The sequence below is a fragment of the Dromiciops gliroides genome, chromosome 2, assembly GCF_019393635.1.
Source record: "Dromiciops gliroides isolate mDroGli1 chromosome 2, mDroGli1.pri, whole genome shotgun sequence".
NCBI classification, from domain to species: Eukaryota; Metazoa; Chordata; class Mammalia; order Microbiotheria; family Microbiotheriidae; genus Dromiciops; species Dromiciops gliroides.
This window is the reverse complement of record NC_057862.1, coordinates 327,695,708-327,715,036: the sequence shown is the minus strand read 5'-3', so window position 1 is coordinate 327,715,036 and position 19,329 is coordinate 327,695,708. Positions and strand designations below refer to the sequence as shown.

Here is a 19,329-nt window from a genome sequence, read left to right as displayed (position 1 = left end):
CTGGTTTGGGTATCAGCACCATATTTGTCTCAGAAAAGGAATTTCATAGGATTCTTTCTTCATTTCTTTTCTCAAATAATTTATATAGTACTGGGATTATTTGTTCTTTAAATGTTTGGTAGAATTTACTTGTGAATCCATCTGGTCCTGGGGATTTTTTTCTTATGAATTTCATTCATGGCTTGTTCAATTTCTTTTTCTAAAATTGTGTTAAGTATTTTATTTCTTCTTCTGTTAATCTGGTAATTTATATTTGAGTAGATAGCCATCCATTTCATTTAGAACGTCAAATTTATTGGCATATAATTGAGCAAAATAGTTCCTAATAATTGTCTTAATTGCCTCTCATTGGTAGTGAGTTCATCCCTTTAAATTTTTTTTTTTTTTAGTGAGGCAATTGGGGTTAAGTGACTTGCCCAGGGTCATGCAGTTAGTAAGTGTCTGAGGTGGATTTGAACTCAGGTCCTCCTGAATTCAGGGCTGATCCTCTATCCACTGCACCATCTAGCTGCCCCTCACCCCTTTCATTTTTGATACTAGTAATTTGGTTTTTCTTCTTTCATTTTTTGAACAAACTAATAAATGGTTTATCTGTTTTATTGTTTTTTTCATAAAACCAGCCTCTAGTTTTATTTATTAATTCAATGGTTTTTTTTTTCAATTTTATCAATGTCTCCTTTGATTTTCAGGATTTCCAATTTGGTGTTTAGTTGGGGATTTTTAATTTGTTAATTTTCTAGTATTTTTAGTTGCATGCCCAATTCATTGATCTGCTTTTTCTCTATTTTATTAATGTAAGAAGTTAGGCATATAAATTTTCCCCAAAGTACCACTTTGGCTGCATCCCATAAATTTCCATCTGTTCTCATCATTGTTATTTTCTTTGATGAAGTCATTGTTTGTTTCTATGATTTGTTCTTTGACCCATTTCTTTCTTATGATCAGATTATTTAATTTCCAATTGATTATTAATCTCTCTTTCAATTATCCATTATTGGATGTAATTTTTATTGCATTATGATCTGAAAAGGATGTGCTTACTTTTTCTGCTTTTCTGCATCTTGTTGTGAGGTTGTTATACCCCAATACACGGTCCCATGTAGTGCTGAGAAAAAAGTATATTCCTTTCTATTGCTATCATATCTAACTTTTCTAGAGTTTTATTTACTTCCTTAACTTCTTCCTTGTTTATTTTTTTGTTTAGATTTATCCAGTTCTGAGAGGGAAAGATTAAGGTCCCTCACTAGTATAGTTTTATTATCTACTTCCTCCTGTAACTCATTCAACTTCTTCAAAAATTTAGATGCTATACCATTTGGTGAATATATGTTAAGTATGGATATGACTTTGTTGTCCATGGTACCTTTCAGCAAGATATAGTTTCCTTCTTTATCTCTTTTAACTAGATCTATTTTTGCTTTTGCTTTGTCTGAAATCATGATTGCTATCCCTACTTCCTTTGCTTTAGCTGAATCATAATAGATTCTCTTCCAGCCTTAGGTTGTGTTTTAACAATGCACCAATTATTGATTTGTTTAGGCTGTGCCCTAAGAATTTAGCACTGTTTCATAAAGTATCTAGTTTGGGCAGTGCAGGAATTTTGTTTTGACAACACTTCTTCAGGTCCTGCTCCTTCACCTCCAATCTCCCCTACAACACTCCATGCAGTTTACTTTATATTTTCTTATGTCTCTTGTGGAATTAGACTGTAAGCTCTTTGAAGGCAGTGTGTGTGTGTGTGTGTGTGTGTGTGTATTTTGTCTCTGTATCCCCTACACTTAGTCTAGGCATTTGAGAAGAGCTCTTGAACAGAACTGATATTTAAACTTGATTATCTGCTCTGTTCTGTTTAAGATCAGTCCTAATAATTCCAATAACAAAGAGTGGGAGTGATGTAGTCACAGAAATGTCACTTTTAATGGTGGCACGAAGAGGGAAAAATAGACTTTGATATCATTCTCTTCAGTAAGAGCTGAGTCATAGAATTTTTACAGGGAGAGTTGGTCTCCATTTGCAAGAAAGTATTTGTTTTCCTGTACCAGGTCTGTCCATTGTCCTATCAATTAATATCATGGGACTGAGATGAGGTTAAGGGCAGAGATTATCATCATCTTTTGTCCTAAGAGCCTGGCTGAGGGCCAGGAAGGTCCACAGGAGCCACTGGCTTAGCATTAACCAACTGGTAACACCAACTATCAGATTGTCAATCAACAATCATTAGTTAAACACCTATTATGTGCCAAGTCCTGTGCCAGGTTCTAGGATTACAAAGAAAAAAACAAATAGTCTCTGCCCTCAAGTTGTTTATATAGGGGGTCCCAAAACTCTTAGTTTTAGATTTTTGGGACACACTTTTGGGAAGACTCACAAGAAACCCCTCTTGTAAAACAGCCTTTCCAAAATCCTCTAACATTGTCTCCAAATTGTCTTCTATAAACAGTGATGAGCTGGTAAATGTTTAACAACTGGCTTTCTGGGTGGGTGGGTGGAAAAGCATGAGCCACACAAATTTAAGTTTAACATGTATCATTAACATTTTCTCTATCACTTTCTTAAATCTAGAAAAATAAAAAAAAACAAAACAAACCTGGTTTTGGAGCATTTTGCTGATTTGCAAGGTGTAAATGCTCAAGATGAACATTTAACAATTCACCCTCAGTTTGAGTGGCCTTCAGCACACCTCTCTGTATGTAGGTCTTATTTGTATGCATAGTTGCTTGCATGTTGTCTCCCCTATCAGTCTGTGACCCTCTTGAGAAGAAGAACTGTTTTTTGCTTTTCTTTCTATCCCCAGCTAAAGTCCTGTCCTGTGGAAGAGGGATATGGCTTATTCTGCATGGCCCTAGAAGGCAGAATTAGTAACTATGGGTAGCAGTTGTAAAGAAAGAAATTTAGGCTTGATGTCTGGGAAAACTTCCTTATAATTTGTTGTTCAGTCATGTCTGACTCTTTGTGACCCCAACTGGAGTTTTCTTGGGGAAATATAGTGGAGTGGTTTGCCATTTCCTGCTCCAGCTCATTTTACAGTTGAAGAAACTAAGACAAACAGGGTAATGTGACTTGCCCAGGGTCACACAGGCAATTAGTATGCCAGGTTATATTTGAACTCAGGTCTTCTTGACTTCAGGCTCAGCACTCTGTCCACTACTCCACCTAGTTGCTCCTTTCTTACTGTTGGTTAGAGCTATCTAAAAGTGAAAGAAGCTGCCTTGGGCTGGTGTGGTGAGGGAGGGTTAGTAGGGATTGGGGGGGGGGGGGGAGGCTGTCCTTGCAGAGCCTGGAGGATCACTTCTTGAGTATATTGTGTAGAAGATTGTTATTCAGCTACGGGATTGGACCCAACATTCCATGATGTGATTGATTCATCACTTCCTTTGAAGCTGCTGATCTAGAACCCTTGCAAGATGAGGCATGAAATGTTGAGCTGGAGTGGCCTTCCCAAATCGTCTAATCAAACTTGCTCATGTCATAGATGAGAAAGCCCAGGTCCAGAGAGGGGAAGTTACTAGATTGACCAAAATCAAGACTAAAATAAAGGCTGTAACTCACACATCACTAAGAATGTCCCCCCCCCACCATGTGATCTACCAAAATACCCCTCTGCCTCCCTCCCCTTCCAAGCCCCATTCAGTTTGGTGAATTGTTTAGGTGATGATAGAACCCAAATATTAAGGAATACTAGGATTGGTCATAGCCCCTTACTGGCAACTGATTTCTGCGTTAAAAATATTGAACAAGCTGTCCAAAGTTGGCTTGCAACCCTAAAACAGACTTGCCCAAGATCACAGTGACTTGCCTAAGGTCACACAGCTAGTTAATGGGAGAAGCAGGACTAGAATTCAAGTCTCATGACTCCTATGTACACATTTCTATTTTGCCATACTCCCTCTTTCAACTAGAGACTGGAAACTCCCAGTGACAGCAGGCCCTGGGTTCTTTTGGGCTCTATATAGATCTGTGCTGAGCAGACACTGAATCTACACTAACCACAGAGAGAAAGCAGGATATGCCAGGAGCTCAGGCTGTATAGCTTCCCCTGGGCTTCATCATCTTCCCTCTCGACCATTAACAATTTTCTAAGCTATTCCTTTCAATAAAAATCAATTCTCAGGGACCTCCTGTAGCTTGAAAATGACAAAATTTGGAGAGGAGACTGTGGTGCTGGTTTTACCAGTTCAGAAGCAGTTTTAATGGAGATGGAAACATCTATCAACTCAACACAAATACCCCGCCCAAAGTACAAACCAAAATATCTTCTTCGGCTGCATAGCAAATATGATGTAAGAATTTAACACCATGATTTTGTCACTAGAGTAAATATAACTCACCATAAATAAATGTAAATTCATTGTACAAAAAAACCCCAAAGACTCAATACAAATATGGTACATTTGACAATTTCTGCAAACAGATTTTTTTTAAACTCTTAAAAACCAAGTTTTTTTCTGGTTCTTGGACACACATCAATTAAGCTGGGCCAATAATATGAGGGAGGGAGCAGGGAAAGAGGTCATGGAGATATTGGACTTTTATGTTTAGTGTCCATAAAGAAGTGTTACTAGAAAATAGAATGAAAAAAGAAAATACCACAAATTCACAAATTTCCAAAGGCTTAATATTGGACTTTTTTCTTTTTCTTTTCTTTTCTTTTTTTGCTGCAGGAGTTAAGAATGTTAACTTTGAGAAGGAATTTGAAGTGGTGGATTTTTGAGGTGGTGTCATCCTCCTACATCACCTAGGACAAGCCTGTGAAGATGAACCCTTCCCAGGTAAATCCATACCTTATAAAGTAAATCAACCTCAAACCTGAGATAGGGTTATCTATTTCCCTGGGGGTTGGGGGTATTAGATCACAATCTTATTAGTCTACTCTCAGATATCTACAGCCATATTGAGTGGGTTGAACTCTCACTGATCAACATTGGCTCTTTCCAGTGTCTAAAGTCCAAATTGCAGAAGGGGCTGATATTTGGAGTGGATTCTTTTGGCAATAGCTAGGTGTTTGCTAGTGTTATAGAGTGCTTCAATTTATACCTGGGATAATACCTAGGATTATAAGATGACCTAGGTTTCTACTTTGAGCTGCCAGGACTACATTTTGATTGAAAACCACTGTCCAAGATGGTCAAATGGCAAAGTGGCCTAAGCCAGATTCTGCCCTTCTAATGACAGGGCTCACACAGAGAATGTGGCTTTCCCAGAGGGTTACACTCAGCCATAGGGTTGGCATAAGACTGCCTGAACAGCAATCCACCTCAATTGGAAACCCTAGATTGAACGTAGAAAATCAAGTATTAAGGACGAACTCATCAGCTCAATAGCAGTTGGAGAGATCCTGATAGGTCAATAGCTATTCTTCCCAGGAAGAATTTGACCAACCAAACAGTACCCTTTGATTTAACAGACCTAGAATTTGTGGCTCTTCTAAACTTCATTAGTAATAAGTAGTGAGGATCTGGGATGCTGTAGCATCTGATTGCTTAATGAATCGGACCCTTCTGCCATCTTGGGAAGCACCTCTAGCTGAATGTGGAAAAGGAAGGAATATGTCTCCCCATGACAGAATTCCAATCCTTTACCTGTTGATAATCAGCCCCTTGGATAACTCATAGCATCACAGATCTGAATGGATCTCAGAAGCCATCCAGTCCAACCCCCTCATTTTATAGATGAGAAAAGGGAGGCCCACAGAGGTTAAGTGACTTGCCCAGGGTCACGTAGGTAGTGGGTGGCAGGGCCAGTATTTGAACATCGGTCCTCCAATTCCAAATCCAGTGTTATTTCTATTGCACCACACTGCCTCTCATATTCCTTTCCTGCCCACAGCTCTCTTCCAACTATTTAGGGATGCTGCCCTGGCATGCACAGAAGGTTCCCGGAGCCCAGGTGGAGAGTAGTGCCTCTTGGGTGTTCTCTCATAGGGGGCTACTGTGTCTACCTCCTGGTCTTCCCTTTCCTTACATGGGGCATAGATGTACTCAATTAGCTTCAAGTCTCTCTTCCTCCTGCTTTTGCTTGCAGCAAAATTGGCCCAGCTGATTGGCATGAACCCTCTTTCAGAGTTTCCCCCTTGAATTCCATCTCTTGTGGGGCACAGACTGCCCAAAGAGGCACTTTAAATGTTATCAGCTGCCCATGCCCAAAGCACCCTGTGAAGAGGGAGGAAAAGAGCCCCCACCATGAGACATTTATCTCAATGCACTCCTGATATTTCCATTAGAAAAGGTATTTCTGTACCCTTTGTGAACATCATTTATCATCCTATAGGAAAGTGGAATTGTTGAACTGTTTAAATAGGGAGATGGGAGTAAGTGGAAGCATTTGTGAGAGAGATTCCATGCCCCTAAACTGAAGTTAACGAGTGCTCATTTACCACTTCCCTCTCTACTCCACTTCTCCTCAGACTATATCTGACCTCAACAGACTATATCTGACCATAAGTGAAATGCTTCCTCCCTGATATTTACTGAGATTTCATGAGATCATAGATTTAGAGCTGGAAAGGACCTTAGAGACCATCTACTATGATCTCCTCATTTTACAGATGAAGAAACTAATGACCAAAGAGATTAAATTATTTACTGGAGGTCATATAGGCATATTAGGCATTAGTAGTGGGATTTGAACTCAGGACATCTGACTATGGAATCATTGCTCTTTTGACTATACCACACTACCTCCTTTGGTCAGATCTCCAGAAAGATACAGGAATGGATTGCTTGTGAGCATCTGCAGCTCATTTTCCTATCTTGGCAACAAACTATGGAGAAGACCAGAAAGGCCCCTAGGCTAAAAGCTTTTTTTTTTTTTATTTAGGCATGTGAAGGTCATGTATGCTTGAGGAGTGCTGTGTCCTATGGGTATCCTACTGTTCTTCCTAACCCTGATACAATTCCATGTGCTGTAGGCATGAATGAAATTATAAATTCCCTCCTGGAGGGCAGTAGTTGTCTGGGCATGGGGGGGTGGGTGGGAAGGGGATTACTAATTTTCTTTTGGGAGTCAGAAAAAAGCAAGAGCAAGCACCATCTCCAGCAGGAAACCACCACCAAGAAACCTCGCGTACTGCATGTGGGTGGGCACTGCCCAATAGCCCTTGGAGGACAGCTGTTCAGTCCTTGAGTGTTCTTGGGGCTGAAGTCCCTGGAGTCCAATGTGGTCCGGAGGAGCAGGAGGAGACAGGTACCAGAGGAAGGTGGGTGAGGAGAGGATTGTGGGAGATGCTGAAGAGGAGGAACCTCACCAAGACCTGTGCCTCAAGGCAGGCAGGCAGGCAGGCAGGCAGGCAGGTACCACTCGCCCTTGGTTCCAAGCTCTGCTGGGTGTTGCTTTTCCAGAGGACCATGGGAACCAGAAGCTTCCACCCTCCCCCTTGAAGCCTGCAGATATCAGCACGAGGTCATGGTTGGCTATGTTTACAGAGGGGCACAAGATGGAAGGCCTTATGGAATAGCCAAAATCGTGCGATGGGGAGAGTTGGAGGCTGTGGGGATGTCAAAGGGTCAAACAATGAATCCTTAGTATCAACACAGAAGAAAACGAGGAAGAAAAAGCACGCGCTGCCTTTTTTGTGTGTCTTTTTTTTTTCTTTTTTAAGCTATGGGAGAAACCAACCACAGAGATGTCATGGAAGAGCATGCACAGGCCCAGCTCTTGGCTTGGGTCAAGGTGTGCTTGGGGTATCTGGTTTGGTTCGATGTCCAGCCTGCAGGTCTCCAGTTTCCTGAGCCAGCCCTGACACGGTCTGGAGGTGGTCCCTCCCCTCCACCTCCTGATGGGCTCTGATTAGAGAACCTCTACACTTAGCAAGTGGTAGCCAAGGACTGGTGGATGGGGGGCTGGAAGCATCGCACGTGCTCTACGGTGGTACTGTCCGTCTCTACTGACTTCATATACTTGTTCAAGATAGCAAAGACCTCATTGTTTAGGATCTGGTATTTGCGGATTCTGTCGGCCATCTTCTTCAAGGGCTGCAGCAAAGATGTGAGTGGGGGCGGCAAGTACAAGGAAAGACAGAGAAAGAGAAGAGAGGTGAGGGAAGACACCAGCGCCAAAGGACACAGAGCTAGAAAGTGTCCGGGTTCCTAGTCCTATAGTCTAGTCTTTGCAAAACCCAACCAGAAAAGAGATCATTGGGCGGGGGGTGGTTGTATCCCTTCCCTGCCCTGTGAGATGACCTGACTTGCCCCACTGTCTTAGGAGCTCCAAGCTCACAGCTTCACACAGACAACTCCTCACCTGTGTCTTTATGTTTCCCTGCGTTTGTCAGAAGATCCAAATTCCTTTTATTTTATTTTGTTTCATGCTAATTTCATTTTTTGCCTTTTCTGCTCTCTCTCAGTAGAGCTCCACCTTCTCCCTCATACCCCCACTCACCCACCCAGTGGCTTCTACTTACCACGTTCTTTATGATCTCATCCTTCCCATCCTGCCTCTGCACTTTCAGCAGGTGATAACAGAAGTCAAATAGGTCAAACCGTCGCTGCTGTCCAAGGAGGACAATGACTGAGCAGCCAGCCCAGTTCAAGCCATCTCCAAAGCACTGCCTGGGAGGGAAGAAAGCAGGGGCCTGGAATGAGGGAGAAGCTTGGGAAACAGGAGCCTCCTAAGTTCCTGGGCCCAGAGCATGGCTGGTAAACTGGTCCCACAGATGGCAGAGGGTCTCACCCATTTTTTTTGGTGGGGCAACGATGGTTAAGTGACTTGCCCAAGGTCACACAGCTAATAAGTGTCAAGTGTCTGAGGTCAGATTTGAATTCAGGTCCTCCTGAATCCAGGACCGATGCTTTATTCACTGTGCCAACTAGCTGCCCCAGGTCTCACCCATTCTTGATCATCCTTTATCCTTATATTCCCAACCTGTACACAGGTTTGAGTGAGCATAGTTTATCCATGGGATTTGGAGGTAAGATGAGAGGCAGCATGATAGAATGGATAATGTACTGGATCTGAGTCAGAAAGGCCTGAGTTCAAATCCCACCTCAGACACTTTCTAGCTGTGTGACCCTTGGCAAGTCACTTGACCTTTCTGTGGCTCGGTTTCTTCATCTGTAAAATGAAGGGGCTGGACTCAAAGACTTCTAAGGTGCCTTTCAGTTCTATATCAATGATCCTATGAGATAGCAGGCAGCAAGTTATTGTTACTACTATCATTAGTAATAATAATTTTAATGATAGCTAACATTTCTTTGGCTCTTACTATGTGGTATGCACTAAAAGCTTTAAAATTATCATCTCTTTTAAGCCTCACAATAACCCTGGGAAGTTTGTAGATGAGGCAACTGAGGCAAAATAAGTTAAGTGACTTGCCCAGGATCACACAGCTAGTAAGTGTCTGATGTGGGATTTGAACTCAGGTCTTCCTAACTCCAGGCTCAACTGAAAAACTTGGAAATCCTACTTAGGAAGCTAGAATAGCTGCTTATTAGCTCTCAGATCAAACCTAGACTTTTGATCCTGGCTTTCAAATCTGGCTCCACACAACTTAGCCCACCTTACCTACAAATGCTAGTTGACTGACTGACTGATATACATGTCACTATTTAAATCCTTTACTCCAACCAAGCTAGTCTCCTCTTTCCCTTTGTTTCTTCCAAATTCCACATTGTTGCTGTCCTTATTTCTTTCTTTTGGAATGCCTTTCCTCATCTTCTCTTCCTGTCCAAATCTTATTCATCCTTTGAGGCTTACTTCAAGTTCTTTCTCCCCAAATAACCTCTTCTAATGATACTACCCAACAGTGGACTTTCCCCTTTTTGATTTTTTTTTGTATTTGCTGTTTATATTGAACAATAAATACCTTAATGTTACATTATCTTGTTTCGCCTACTTTGTACCACTTAGGACTTGCTTCAGTTTCTGTGTGTACATCTTTATCTTTCCAATAGACTGTAAGCTCCTACAGGTCAGAGACACTAATTTTCCTGGCCTTGTATTTTCCCCATCATGATCACTAAGAGTGAATCACTGAATACAGAGGAGGGAAGCTTTAGAGGTGGGTGGCTTCTGCCTCACGCCTCCCCAGTCACTCACTCAGCTGTAAATTCGTTGGTCCCCACTGGGATACAGTATACAAACTGCATGGCGCTCCAGAGACGATGGAACTCCACACACTCATCCACGTGCATGACACCATTGGTGGGGGGTGGGCCTCGCCAGATGGGATCCTGGAGGTAGCTCCGGATCCGGGTCAGGATGACCTCAAACATGGACAGTCCACAACACAGTCGCTCCTTGGTCAGCAGATCTCCCTCCCGGGCAATTGCAATTTGCTGTGAAGGAAAGTGTGTGAGCTTGAGGGTAGTTCTCTATTTCTCTTCCCATTCTCCTTTGAGGTTTTGTTTCCCCCTCCCCTTCTCCCCCTAGTCCCCAGACCAGTAGAACCTAGAGTTTATTCAAAATAACTGAGGGCTTGGTTGGGAGCAGAATGCCTCTGGATATTTCAGTGCCCCAAGATTTCATTCAATAATTCATGCTTTTCTTGGTGTGGATATTACCTCCACTTCTACAGAATGGGACCCTTCCATGTCAGAGTCCTAACACATAGTCTTCATGGGTTATATTACCCAGTAGGCCAACTTTCTAGTGACCTTGGAAGGTTCTTTAGATGACAGTCACATAATCTGTCACCAGGCTCTATCTGAAGTCCCCTAAACCCTTCTCCCAATTTATTTTGTATATATTATATGTAAATGCATTTATGTATATGTTGCTTCCCCCACCAGAACCTAAGCTCCCTGAGGGCAGGGACTACTTGATTTGTGTATTTATTTTTCCAGTGGTTGGCACATAGTGGGGACTTGATCAATGCTAGCTGATTGATGCCTTTCCAGTTTGGTAGGATTTGCCAGAGGTCATGCTCTGCTGCCACAGCTCCAAGACTCCAGGGTCACTTTCATGCCAATCACAAGCATCAGAGGAGGACTCTGGTGCAAAAGAATACTAATCTTATAAAAAATCAGCACAATATTTGAGGGAAAACCTACCCTGGCTCTCTGCTCCTGTACTTCTGCTCCCTGACTGAAATGGTACCTTTGGACTGCACTACTAGAAAAAAATACCACCCCTCCCCCCCTAGTCCCTGGGAGAATTTGGAACCCCTGCCTTGAGTTGAGCTGTTTCAATTGGTTAGTGAGAGCAAACTCAACTAGCCTGCCATATTTAGCCAGCCCATCTTCCCATCTCATCCAGGCATCCACCATGGCCATCTTGCTATCATCTCTTTGCCCCTCCTGCTTTTAGCCTTTTGTTCTGGGCTCAGTAATCAACACAGCGCCACTGACATGAAATGGGTGTTTCAATGGACTGCCCTGTGGATCAGGTCACCATTCTTTTGTCCTCAAACATTAGAACCTAAAATTTAGGGTCCAGGTCATAAAATGCCACTTCTTGAGACAGTCTGGATGAATGCCTTCCCAGAAATGCCTCATTCTACTGTATCCTTATGAACCTGGACATTTAAAGGTGGTGTCCTTATAAAGTTAAGGCTCCCCTCACCCCTGCCCAGGAAATAGTCAACTCAACTGTAATCAATGAACAATGATTTGTAAAGTTGGGGCTTATATCTCATTAGAAAAGCCTGTTGAGGTGAAGCTAGGGAATGCTATGACCAATGTAAGCAAGAGAGCTGCCTGCAAGAGGCAAGGAAAGGGAGTGTTGGACATGAAGACATTCTTGGTATTTCTCCAGCTCTGTCCTGGGGGGAAAGGATGCCCTAATTCTAAATGATCAGTTCTAGTTTTTTAGACAGAAATATTCCCAGAGTTGAGATTAATTACGTTCACTTGGTTCAAATCTCCCTAAGAGTATCCAACCCTCTTGGCTTTAATTCTGTGCTCCCCAAGTAACCTTTTGATCTCTGTCTCCTAAGCAGACTTTCACTATGAAAGGAAGCCTTGAATGATGACTGGCCTCTTCAGGCCGGGAAGGTAGGAAAGGTACGGGATTGTCATCCTATGTTGGTGGGGGGAGGTGCCACTACTATGTACCAGATACGGGGTTAGGAGCTGGAGATGCAAGGGGAAAAGGAAAAACAGTCCCTAACCTCAAGGAGTTTACATCCTACTGTGTGAGATGCAGAATGGTTAAATAGAATAGCCACACGGTGTTCACACAGCGAGCTAAAGACAAAGTGACTTCTGATCACTTTTCTTACTACACTACATTACAGTAGAAACCTGACTTCCACTGGTCTCTCAGATGGATTCCAATTCTCAATAATAAAAGGTGGACTTCTATCCTGTGTTAAGCTGCAGGAGGGGTGGAGGGGTATTCTTGATGTGTTCAAGGCATCCTGCATACTTCCGGTCCAGTGTTTCTGGAAAATATGGCAACTGAAGAAGACAAGTCGGGGGCCCCTTAACACCTTTAGTACATAGCACAACCCCTTAGACGCTGTCCTAGCTATTGCTGAGTCCTCTGATGAACTCTTACTGGCCCCCAAACTGTTTTGTTAACTTTCCTGTAGTTGTTTGGATGACTAAATTTGGGACTGATTTTTGAAGGCAGAAGGTCTTACAAAACTGCTAACTCTTTTCCAACTTGGACAGAACCTAAAGGGAATTTAACTGGGTAAATATTGAATGTTTGACTAGGGAATTCTAACAGGCCCAAGGGCAATTTATTAAAGAGAACCATGAAGCGATTCATAACTTTCTAAACGCAAGCAGACGCCAGACATTAAGAGTTGGAGACCAGATTCTTGAGGGAGAGTGCTAACACAGAAGACAAGTTTGCATACTGCTGGATTAAGGGATTACTCCCTAAAAGGAAATCTTCTTGGACTATCTGATTTTACCCACTGGGGAACTAGCTCCAAAATGTGCTCATTAACATGGAATCTAAACTGCTGTGCCAGGATCCTCTCCAAAGGTCCCTTCCAGCTCAAATAACCACCATAATAATAGACACTCAAGAGTGCTTTAGAGTTTGCAGCACACTTTACATAAACAGGGGGTCCCTAATGTCTGGATGCAGTTTAAAGACTTTAGTGCAGTTTTAAGCTATTCAACTAAAACTTCACTAAGACTTTGGGGACACCCTGTATATTAAATGTGGCTCCAACCTATCTTTCCAACTTTATAATACATTGTTGTTGTTCATTCATTTTTAGTTGTGTCTGATTCTTTGTGACCCATTTGGGGTTTTCTTGGCAAAGATAGTGGAGTAGTTTGCCAGTTCCTTCTCCAGCCCCCCCTTTTTTTTGGTGGAGCAATGAGGGTTAAGTGACTTGCCCAGGGTAACACAGCTAGTAAATGTCAAGTGTCTGAGGCCGGATTTTAACTCGGGTCCTCCTGAATCCAGGGATGGTGCTTTATCCACTGTGCCACCTAGCTACCCTTGCCAGCTCATTTTACAGATGAGGAAACCAAGTCAAATAGGTTAAGTGACTTGCCCAGGGTCACACAGCTGGTAAGTGTCTGAGGTTGGATTTGAATTCAGGAAGATGAGTCTTTTTGATTCCAGGCTTGGCACCACCTAGGTGCCCTTACATTACTTCCTTTTATACAAGCTAAGGTCCAGGCAGGCTGGCCTTTTCACACCCAATGCTCCATCTTTGTCTCCCTCCTGCCTGGAATACACTCCTTCCTTACCTCTCTGCCTCTTAGAATTTGGTTTCTTCCCACCTCCTACATGAAGCCTTTTCTGATCCCCTTCTGCCCATTTAAACTGTCTTGTATTTATTTTGTATTTACTTCTCTGAGTACATGCTATCTTTCCTGATAAAGTGTAAGATGCCCGAGGGCAGACACTTGCATTTTTAAAATTCCCATTGTGTACCTAAGTGCCTGGCATATAGTAGGTTCTTAATAAATGCTCATTGAATTGAATTGAAGGGACCTTAGAACCTTAGAAGATCAGAGCTGGAAGGAGAATAAGAAATCATCTAATCCAGCCCCGTTATTTTACTGGGAATGAAAGAAGGGATATGATTTGATTAAAGTCACACATCAAGTGAGTGGCAGAAGGACCTGAATGCAAGTCTCCCTGTCTTGGCCCAGCCCCATAGCCCCTGCCATTCCATCAAAGGGCCCCTCTAAAAGGCTTTCATCCTGATCCTATACACCAGACGATTTTGGCTGATCAAAGGACCTAACGACTTCCAACCTCTCTTTCTTCCCCCTTCATTTGAGCCCTCCTTGTGGGGATGACACGGAAGTAACAAGATGTCTAGAAGAAGCCCACAAGTATCTGTAGTGGGGACTCCAAGGGGATGTGGAGAACTGGGAGCTTCCAGGTCATGTCTGCCCTCCCCACCCTCCTCTGCTGAAGAAAAGAGCAGGGAGGAGTTGCAGGTGATGGTATTAGCACTTCTGTCAAGGCCAGCAGTTAGCCAGGCTACTGAAGACAGTCAGACAGAGAGAACAGAGCTTGCATACCAGCTGCCCTACATGTGGCAGTGAGTGGAGAGAGTATGCGGGGAGAAGCAGGGGCCCTGCAAGCTTATGGACCTGGATGGGCAGTATGGACCCCACAGTCTGACTCTGGGAATATCCCTGGTGTTACATGTGCTTTCCTGATTAGATGTACCAGGGACTAGAGAGTTAACCCTATGTCCTACCAATCTCTCCATTCTTTGCCACCCCCACCCCCCTAGCACCTGCCCATAATATCTTGGGTACTTAATAAAGATTTGTTTAATTGAACTGAATTGCCCCTCCCCTAAGGGTTGGGGTGTTTGTATGCCTGAAATGCTGTGTGGTATTTCTGGGCATGTTCTCCTGAGTTTTGGAGTAAGAATGCCTACATCTGAATGACTGTCAGATATGTAAGACATATCGGGGATAGATGCCACATTCCCAAGAACCATTGGTTTAGAGCTGAAAGGGGCTTTAGGGTCTATCAAATCCAACCCCCCTCATTTTATACATGAAGAAGTTAAGTGACTGGCCCAGGGTTACATAATTAGTGTTTGAGGCTAAATTTGAACTCAGGTCTTCTTGACTGCAAGTCTACTCACTGTGCCACCTAGTTGCCCTGATTTCTCTGACCCATTTCCCTACTCTAAGATCATGATGCCAGGACCCTGGAGTCTGCTAGGAAGGATTGTGTAGTAGATAGAGCCCTGGACTTTGGCACTGGGAATATCTGGGTTTGTATCCTACCGCATACACTTATTGGCTATGTGCCCCAAAGATAATATTTACACTACCTACCTAAGAGGGTTGTTGTGAAGAATAACTCTAAAGCCCTATAGAAGCATAAGTTGTTAGACGAATACTTCCTTAGTAATATTTTGCTGGCCTGTAGTACCTAAGGAAGTTCTTGAAGGACCCTGGACTTCCACATATTACCTGACATTCTGGGTCAGGCATTACAAAACTCCCTTACACCAGATCTAATCCATTGGGTTGTCAAATTAATCTTCCTAGTGGACAACTCAGATCACACTCGTCTTCTCAAGGTACTTCTGTGGCTCTCCATAACTCACCAAAGACTAAACAATCTAGCATAGTATTTAAGGTTCCTGACCATCTGGTTTGAATTCACCTTTGTAGGCTTATCTCAAACGACTCTCCTCCCTCTATTTCCATTTTGGTACTATTGGAGGAGGAGTGACAAGAGCTTGGCATAAAATGGGTGGCCCAGTTCAAGAGCAATATCCTAGAGGACCATCACTGAACCCCTTTCTCTTCCTGTTATAAAGTACCTAAGGCCTGACCTCTTCCCTTCTAGTGACTGAGACCTGGTGGTTTTCTTTGCCCTGAATTATATTTTCCCTGCAATTATTCTTTTGTGTCCTGGTACTTGGGTGTTCCAAGTTAGGCCTCATGCCTCCCCTGGTGTGAAATATAATGTGCCATTATAAATGACAGGCCTTTGTACATTACTGATCTTTCTGATTTTGTGTGTGAAATTTCTTTAAATCCTAAGGTTGTTGGAATATCTGTGGATGCCGCTAGAGATGTTGAGGGAGGCTTCCCTTCTATCTGGGCTCTTACCTGAGGGGTCCCCAGCCGCTCTATGAGAGGAACGAGGTGAAGAGGGGCATACTTTGCTTCCAGTCGCTTCATCCGGACTTCTAAGCGTTCCCCTTCTGTTTAGGCAAACAGTGGACAGGAAAAGCAAATAGTGAACCTAGAGACAACATCCTGAGTAGTGTCTGGGGGAGACATTTAGATGGGTTTGGAAGTCAGATTTAAACTCTGATTATTAATCAGTGAGTCCCACTTGTGTGTAAAAGACATGAAAATCTTGAGCTATATGCTTAGTTGGACCGAAATGATAAAATTCTCTGCTTTTTCATTATTGCACCCATTCATCCCTTGCTGGGAGCCAATAACTCTTGAATAACAGTCTCCAGTCTCCTCATTTGAGGAAAACTGCCAAGAAAGGGAAGTCCCTTTGAGAATTATTTATTAGAATCAGCTAGACTTAAGACTAGTCCCTTAGCTCAGTCTATCCAATATTCCTCAGGATTTTCTTACCTTTGATGTAGACTCGAGGCAAAATATTCTGGAATGGAGCAGCATGGAGCAAATCACAGACTTCCTCCTGAGACTGTGGGGCGGAGAGAGAAAGAGAGAGAAAGAGGGAGGGGGAGAGAGTCAGTCATTTTATTTTATTTTATTTTTGTGGGGCAATGAGGGTTAAGTGACTTGCCCAGGGTTACACAGCTGGTAAGTGTTAAGTGTCTGAGGTCGGATTTGAACTCAGGTCCTCCTGAATCCAGGGTCAGTGCTTTATCCACTGCACCACCTAGCTGCCCCTGAGTCAGCCATTTTAATCTAAGAATTCTAATGTCCTTGGTGTTCCATGTGGTTGAGCATATGTGACCCCTGCTTTGAGGAATCTGAATGCAAGACTCCAAGGACCAACTGTGATGCTCAGCCATTGCCCTTGTTATCTGTTTATCAGAGCTTTTTTTCTGCAACATGAAAGCAGCTCTCTAAAGCAAGTCACTCTGGACTTGGCATCAAGGTCACATGAACCTCTTTTTTTGTTTGTTTGTTTTTTGTTTTTTTGCAGGGCAATGAGGGTTAAGTGACTTGCCTAGGGTCACACAGCTAGTGAAGTGTCAAACGTCTGAGGCTGGATTTGAACTCAGGTCCTCCTGAATCCAAGGCCAGTGTTTTATCCACTGCGCCACCTAGCTGCCCCCACATGGACCTCTTTGACTATCTGGTGAAATCTTTGCAACCCCTTCTCGGAATAGTGTTTTGAAATGCATAAAACAAAGTATATAGGATTACAAAGGAAATCAATTTTGTAGAAATTTAGGGAGTTACAAAAGTCTTAGTGAAGGTTTAAGCTTTAATAACTTAAGTAGACTTCTGGAATGCCCTCTATAATTCTAAAAATGTTTAAAAAAATTTTTTTTTCACAGATCCCAGGTCAAGAACCCCAGCTCTAGTCAATCCATAATCATTTATTAAGCATCTAGAACATGGCAGGCACTGTTCTAGATGCTAGGGATAAGGGAAACAATCCCCACTTACAAGAAGCTTACACTGAAGAGAAATATAGATCTGGCTAATGGCTTCTGGGGCAACACAACTGGACTTTGGTCCCTTCTGGGAAAAAAGGAATTGTCTGAGAAGTCAATGAGACTGACCACAGTTTTTGGATGTGTTAACTAGTAGAGTTCTAGCCCAGCTATCTGAGCAAGTCAGACAGGGTATGCCATGACATGCAGGATTGACCTTTGGTAAAATTTCAAAGTACACAAAGTTGTTTTTCCTTTTCTTTCAAGATATCCTACAGAAAACTGTAGTCTACTTAAGCTGTATAATCCCACCTATTTTAGGAATATTAATGTGGTGGTTGTGTATAAGATTAATTAGATGGAGGAAAGGCTGGAAGCAGGAAAAACAATGAGGAAGTTATTGCCAAATTCCAGGAGAGATGATGAGGACCTGAACAAGTATAGTGGCAGTGTGAGTGAAAAGAAGGAAATGAATGGGAGAAATGTCATGAAGGCAGAATTGACAAGTGGATATAAGAAGTAGAGGAAGAGACGGAGGAGTCAAGGATGACTCTACTTGTGTCTGGAAGGAGGGGAGTGGCCTCCACAGGAACAGAAGAAATTAGAGGAGGGGTTGGTTTATCAGGGGAAATAATTAGTTTTACTTAGAACTTGTTTATTTTTAAATGCCAAAGTGGCATCCAGGTAGAACTATCCAGGAGGCAATTGATGATGACCGTCTGTAGCTCAGGAGAGATTACAGCTGCATATACAGATTTAAGACCCACCTGTATAGAGATGATAATTGAATTTATGGTCATAGACAAGAAAGAAATTGAAAAAAGAAAAGAAGGTCTAGGATAGAGTAACCATTTTATATATACTATAAACATCTCAACCTTAACAAGTCCCAAATAGAACTCATCTCCCTCTTCTCCACCTCCCCTTTCTTGGATTTCTCTATTACTTTTGAGGGCACCACCATACTCCCAGTCACCTAGATTGGCAACCTTAGCTTCATTGCTCACCAATCTGCTGCCAAATCTCATTATTTCTCCACAAGGCATCTCCCTATGTGTTCTTATCACCTCTTTCCTGGAATGTTGCAATAGCCTTTTAATTGGTTGCCTTCATCAAGTATCTGCCCACTCTAATGCATTCTCTTCTCAGCTGCCAAAGTGATTTACCTAAATTATGGGTTTGACCATGTCAGATCCCATACTCATCCACGACAGTGCCCCTCCTTACCCCCACCCCACTCCCTAACTCAAAAAACTTCTTCTTTTTTTTGGGGGGGGGGGAGGTGGGGCAATGAGGGTTAAGTGACTTGCCTAGGGTCACACAGCTAATATAGCTAATATGTGTCAAGTGTCTGAGGCCTGATTTGACCTCAGGTCCTCCTGAATCCAGGGCTGGTGCTTTATCCACTGCTCCACCTAGCTGCCCACTCATTAAACTTCTTTGGCATTTAAACCTACCTTTCCAGCCGAATTCCACACTTCTGCCTTTTATACAAACTACAGTCTAGTCAAAATGGCCTTATTCCCCTGCCCATATATGGCATTCTTTTCCCCATCTCTGCCATTTAACTGACTATCCCCCACACTTCTGTCTCTTAGAATGTAAGCTCCTGGAGATCCTGGATTATTTTTTTCTTTACATGTATATCTTCCCTGACTAGAACAGTGCCTCACACATAGTAGGTGCTTTATAAATACTTGTTGATTGCTGATTAGGATCCATAGCTTTCTTTAAAAATCAGTTCAAATCTTATCTTCTTTAGTTCTTTCCCTGTTCTTCCAGCTGCAAGTGCCCTTCTAAGATTACCTTTCATCTACTCTGTATATATCTGGGTACTTATTTACATACATTTTGTCTCCTCCATTTAGATGTAAATTCCCTGGGGGGCAGGAACTATTTTTGTT

The 19,329-nt window shown here is 42.7% G+C and overlaps 1 protein-coding gene across 3 annotated transcripts in view; it reads right to left on the bottom strand.

Moving 5' to 3' along the window:
- Window positions 1-4,159: 4,159 nt before the first annotated feature.
- CYFIP2 (cytoplasmic FMR1 interacting protein 2) overlaps window positions 4,160-19,329 on the bottom strand; it is a 145,092-nt gene continuing 129,922 nt past the window's right edge. For all 3 annotated transcript variants that reach the window (XM_043982124.1, XM_043982125.1, XM_043982123.1), the window contains 5 exons: window positions 16,428-16,500; window positions 15,942-16,036; window positions 10,033-10,271; window positions 8,399-8,546; window positions 4,160-7,970 (listed from right to left, as the gene is read on the bottom strand). In XM_043982124.1, the coding sequence (XP_043838059.1) occupies window positions 7,803-7,970; window positions 8,399-8,546; window positions 10,033-10,271; window positions 15,942-16,036; window positions 16,428-16,500 (723 nt within the window). In that variant the 3' untranslated portion in view covers window positions 4,160-7,802. The remainder of the gene's footprint in view (window positions 7,971-8,398; window positions 8,547-10,032; window positions 10,272-15,941; window positions 16,037-16,427; window positions 16,501-19,329) is intronic.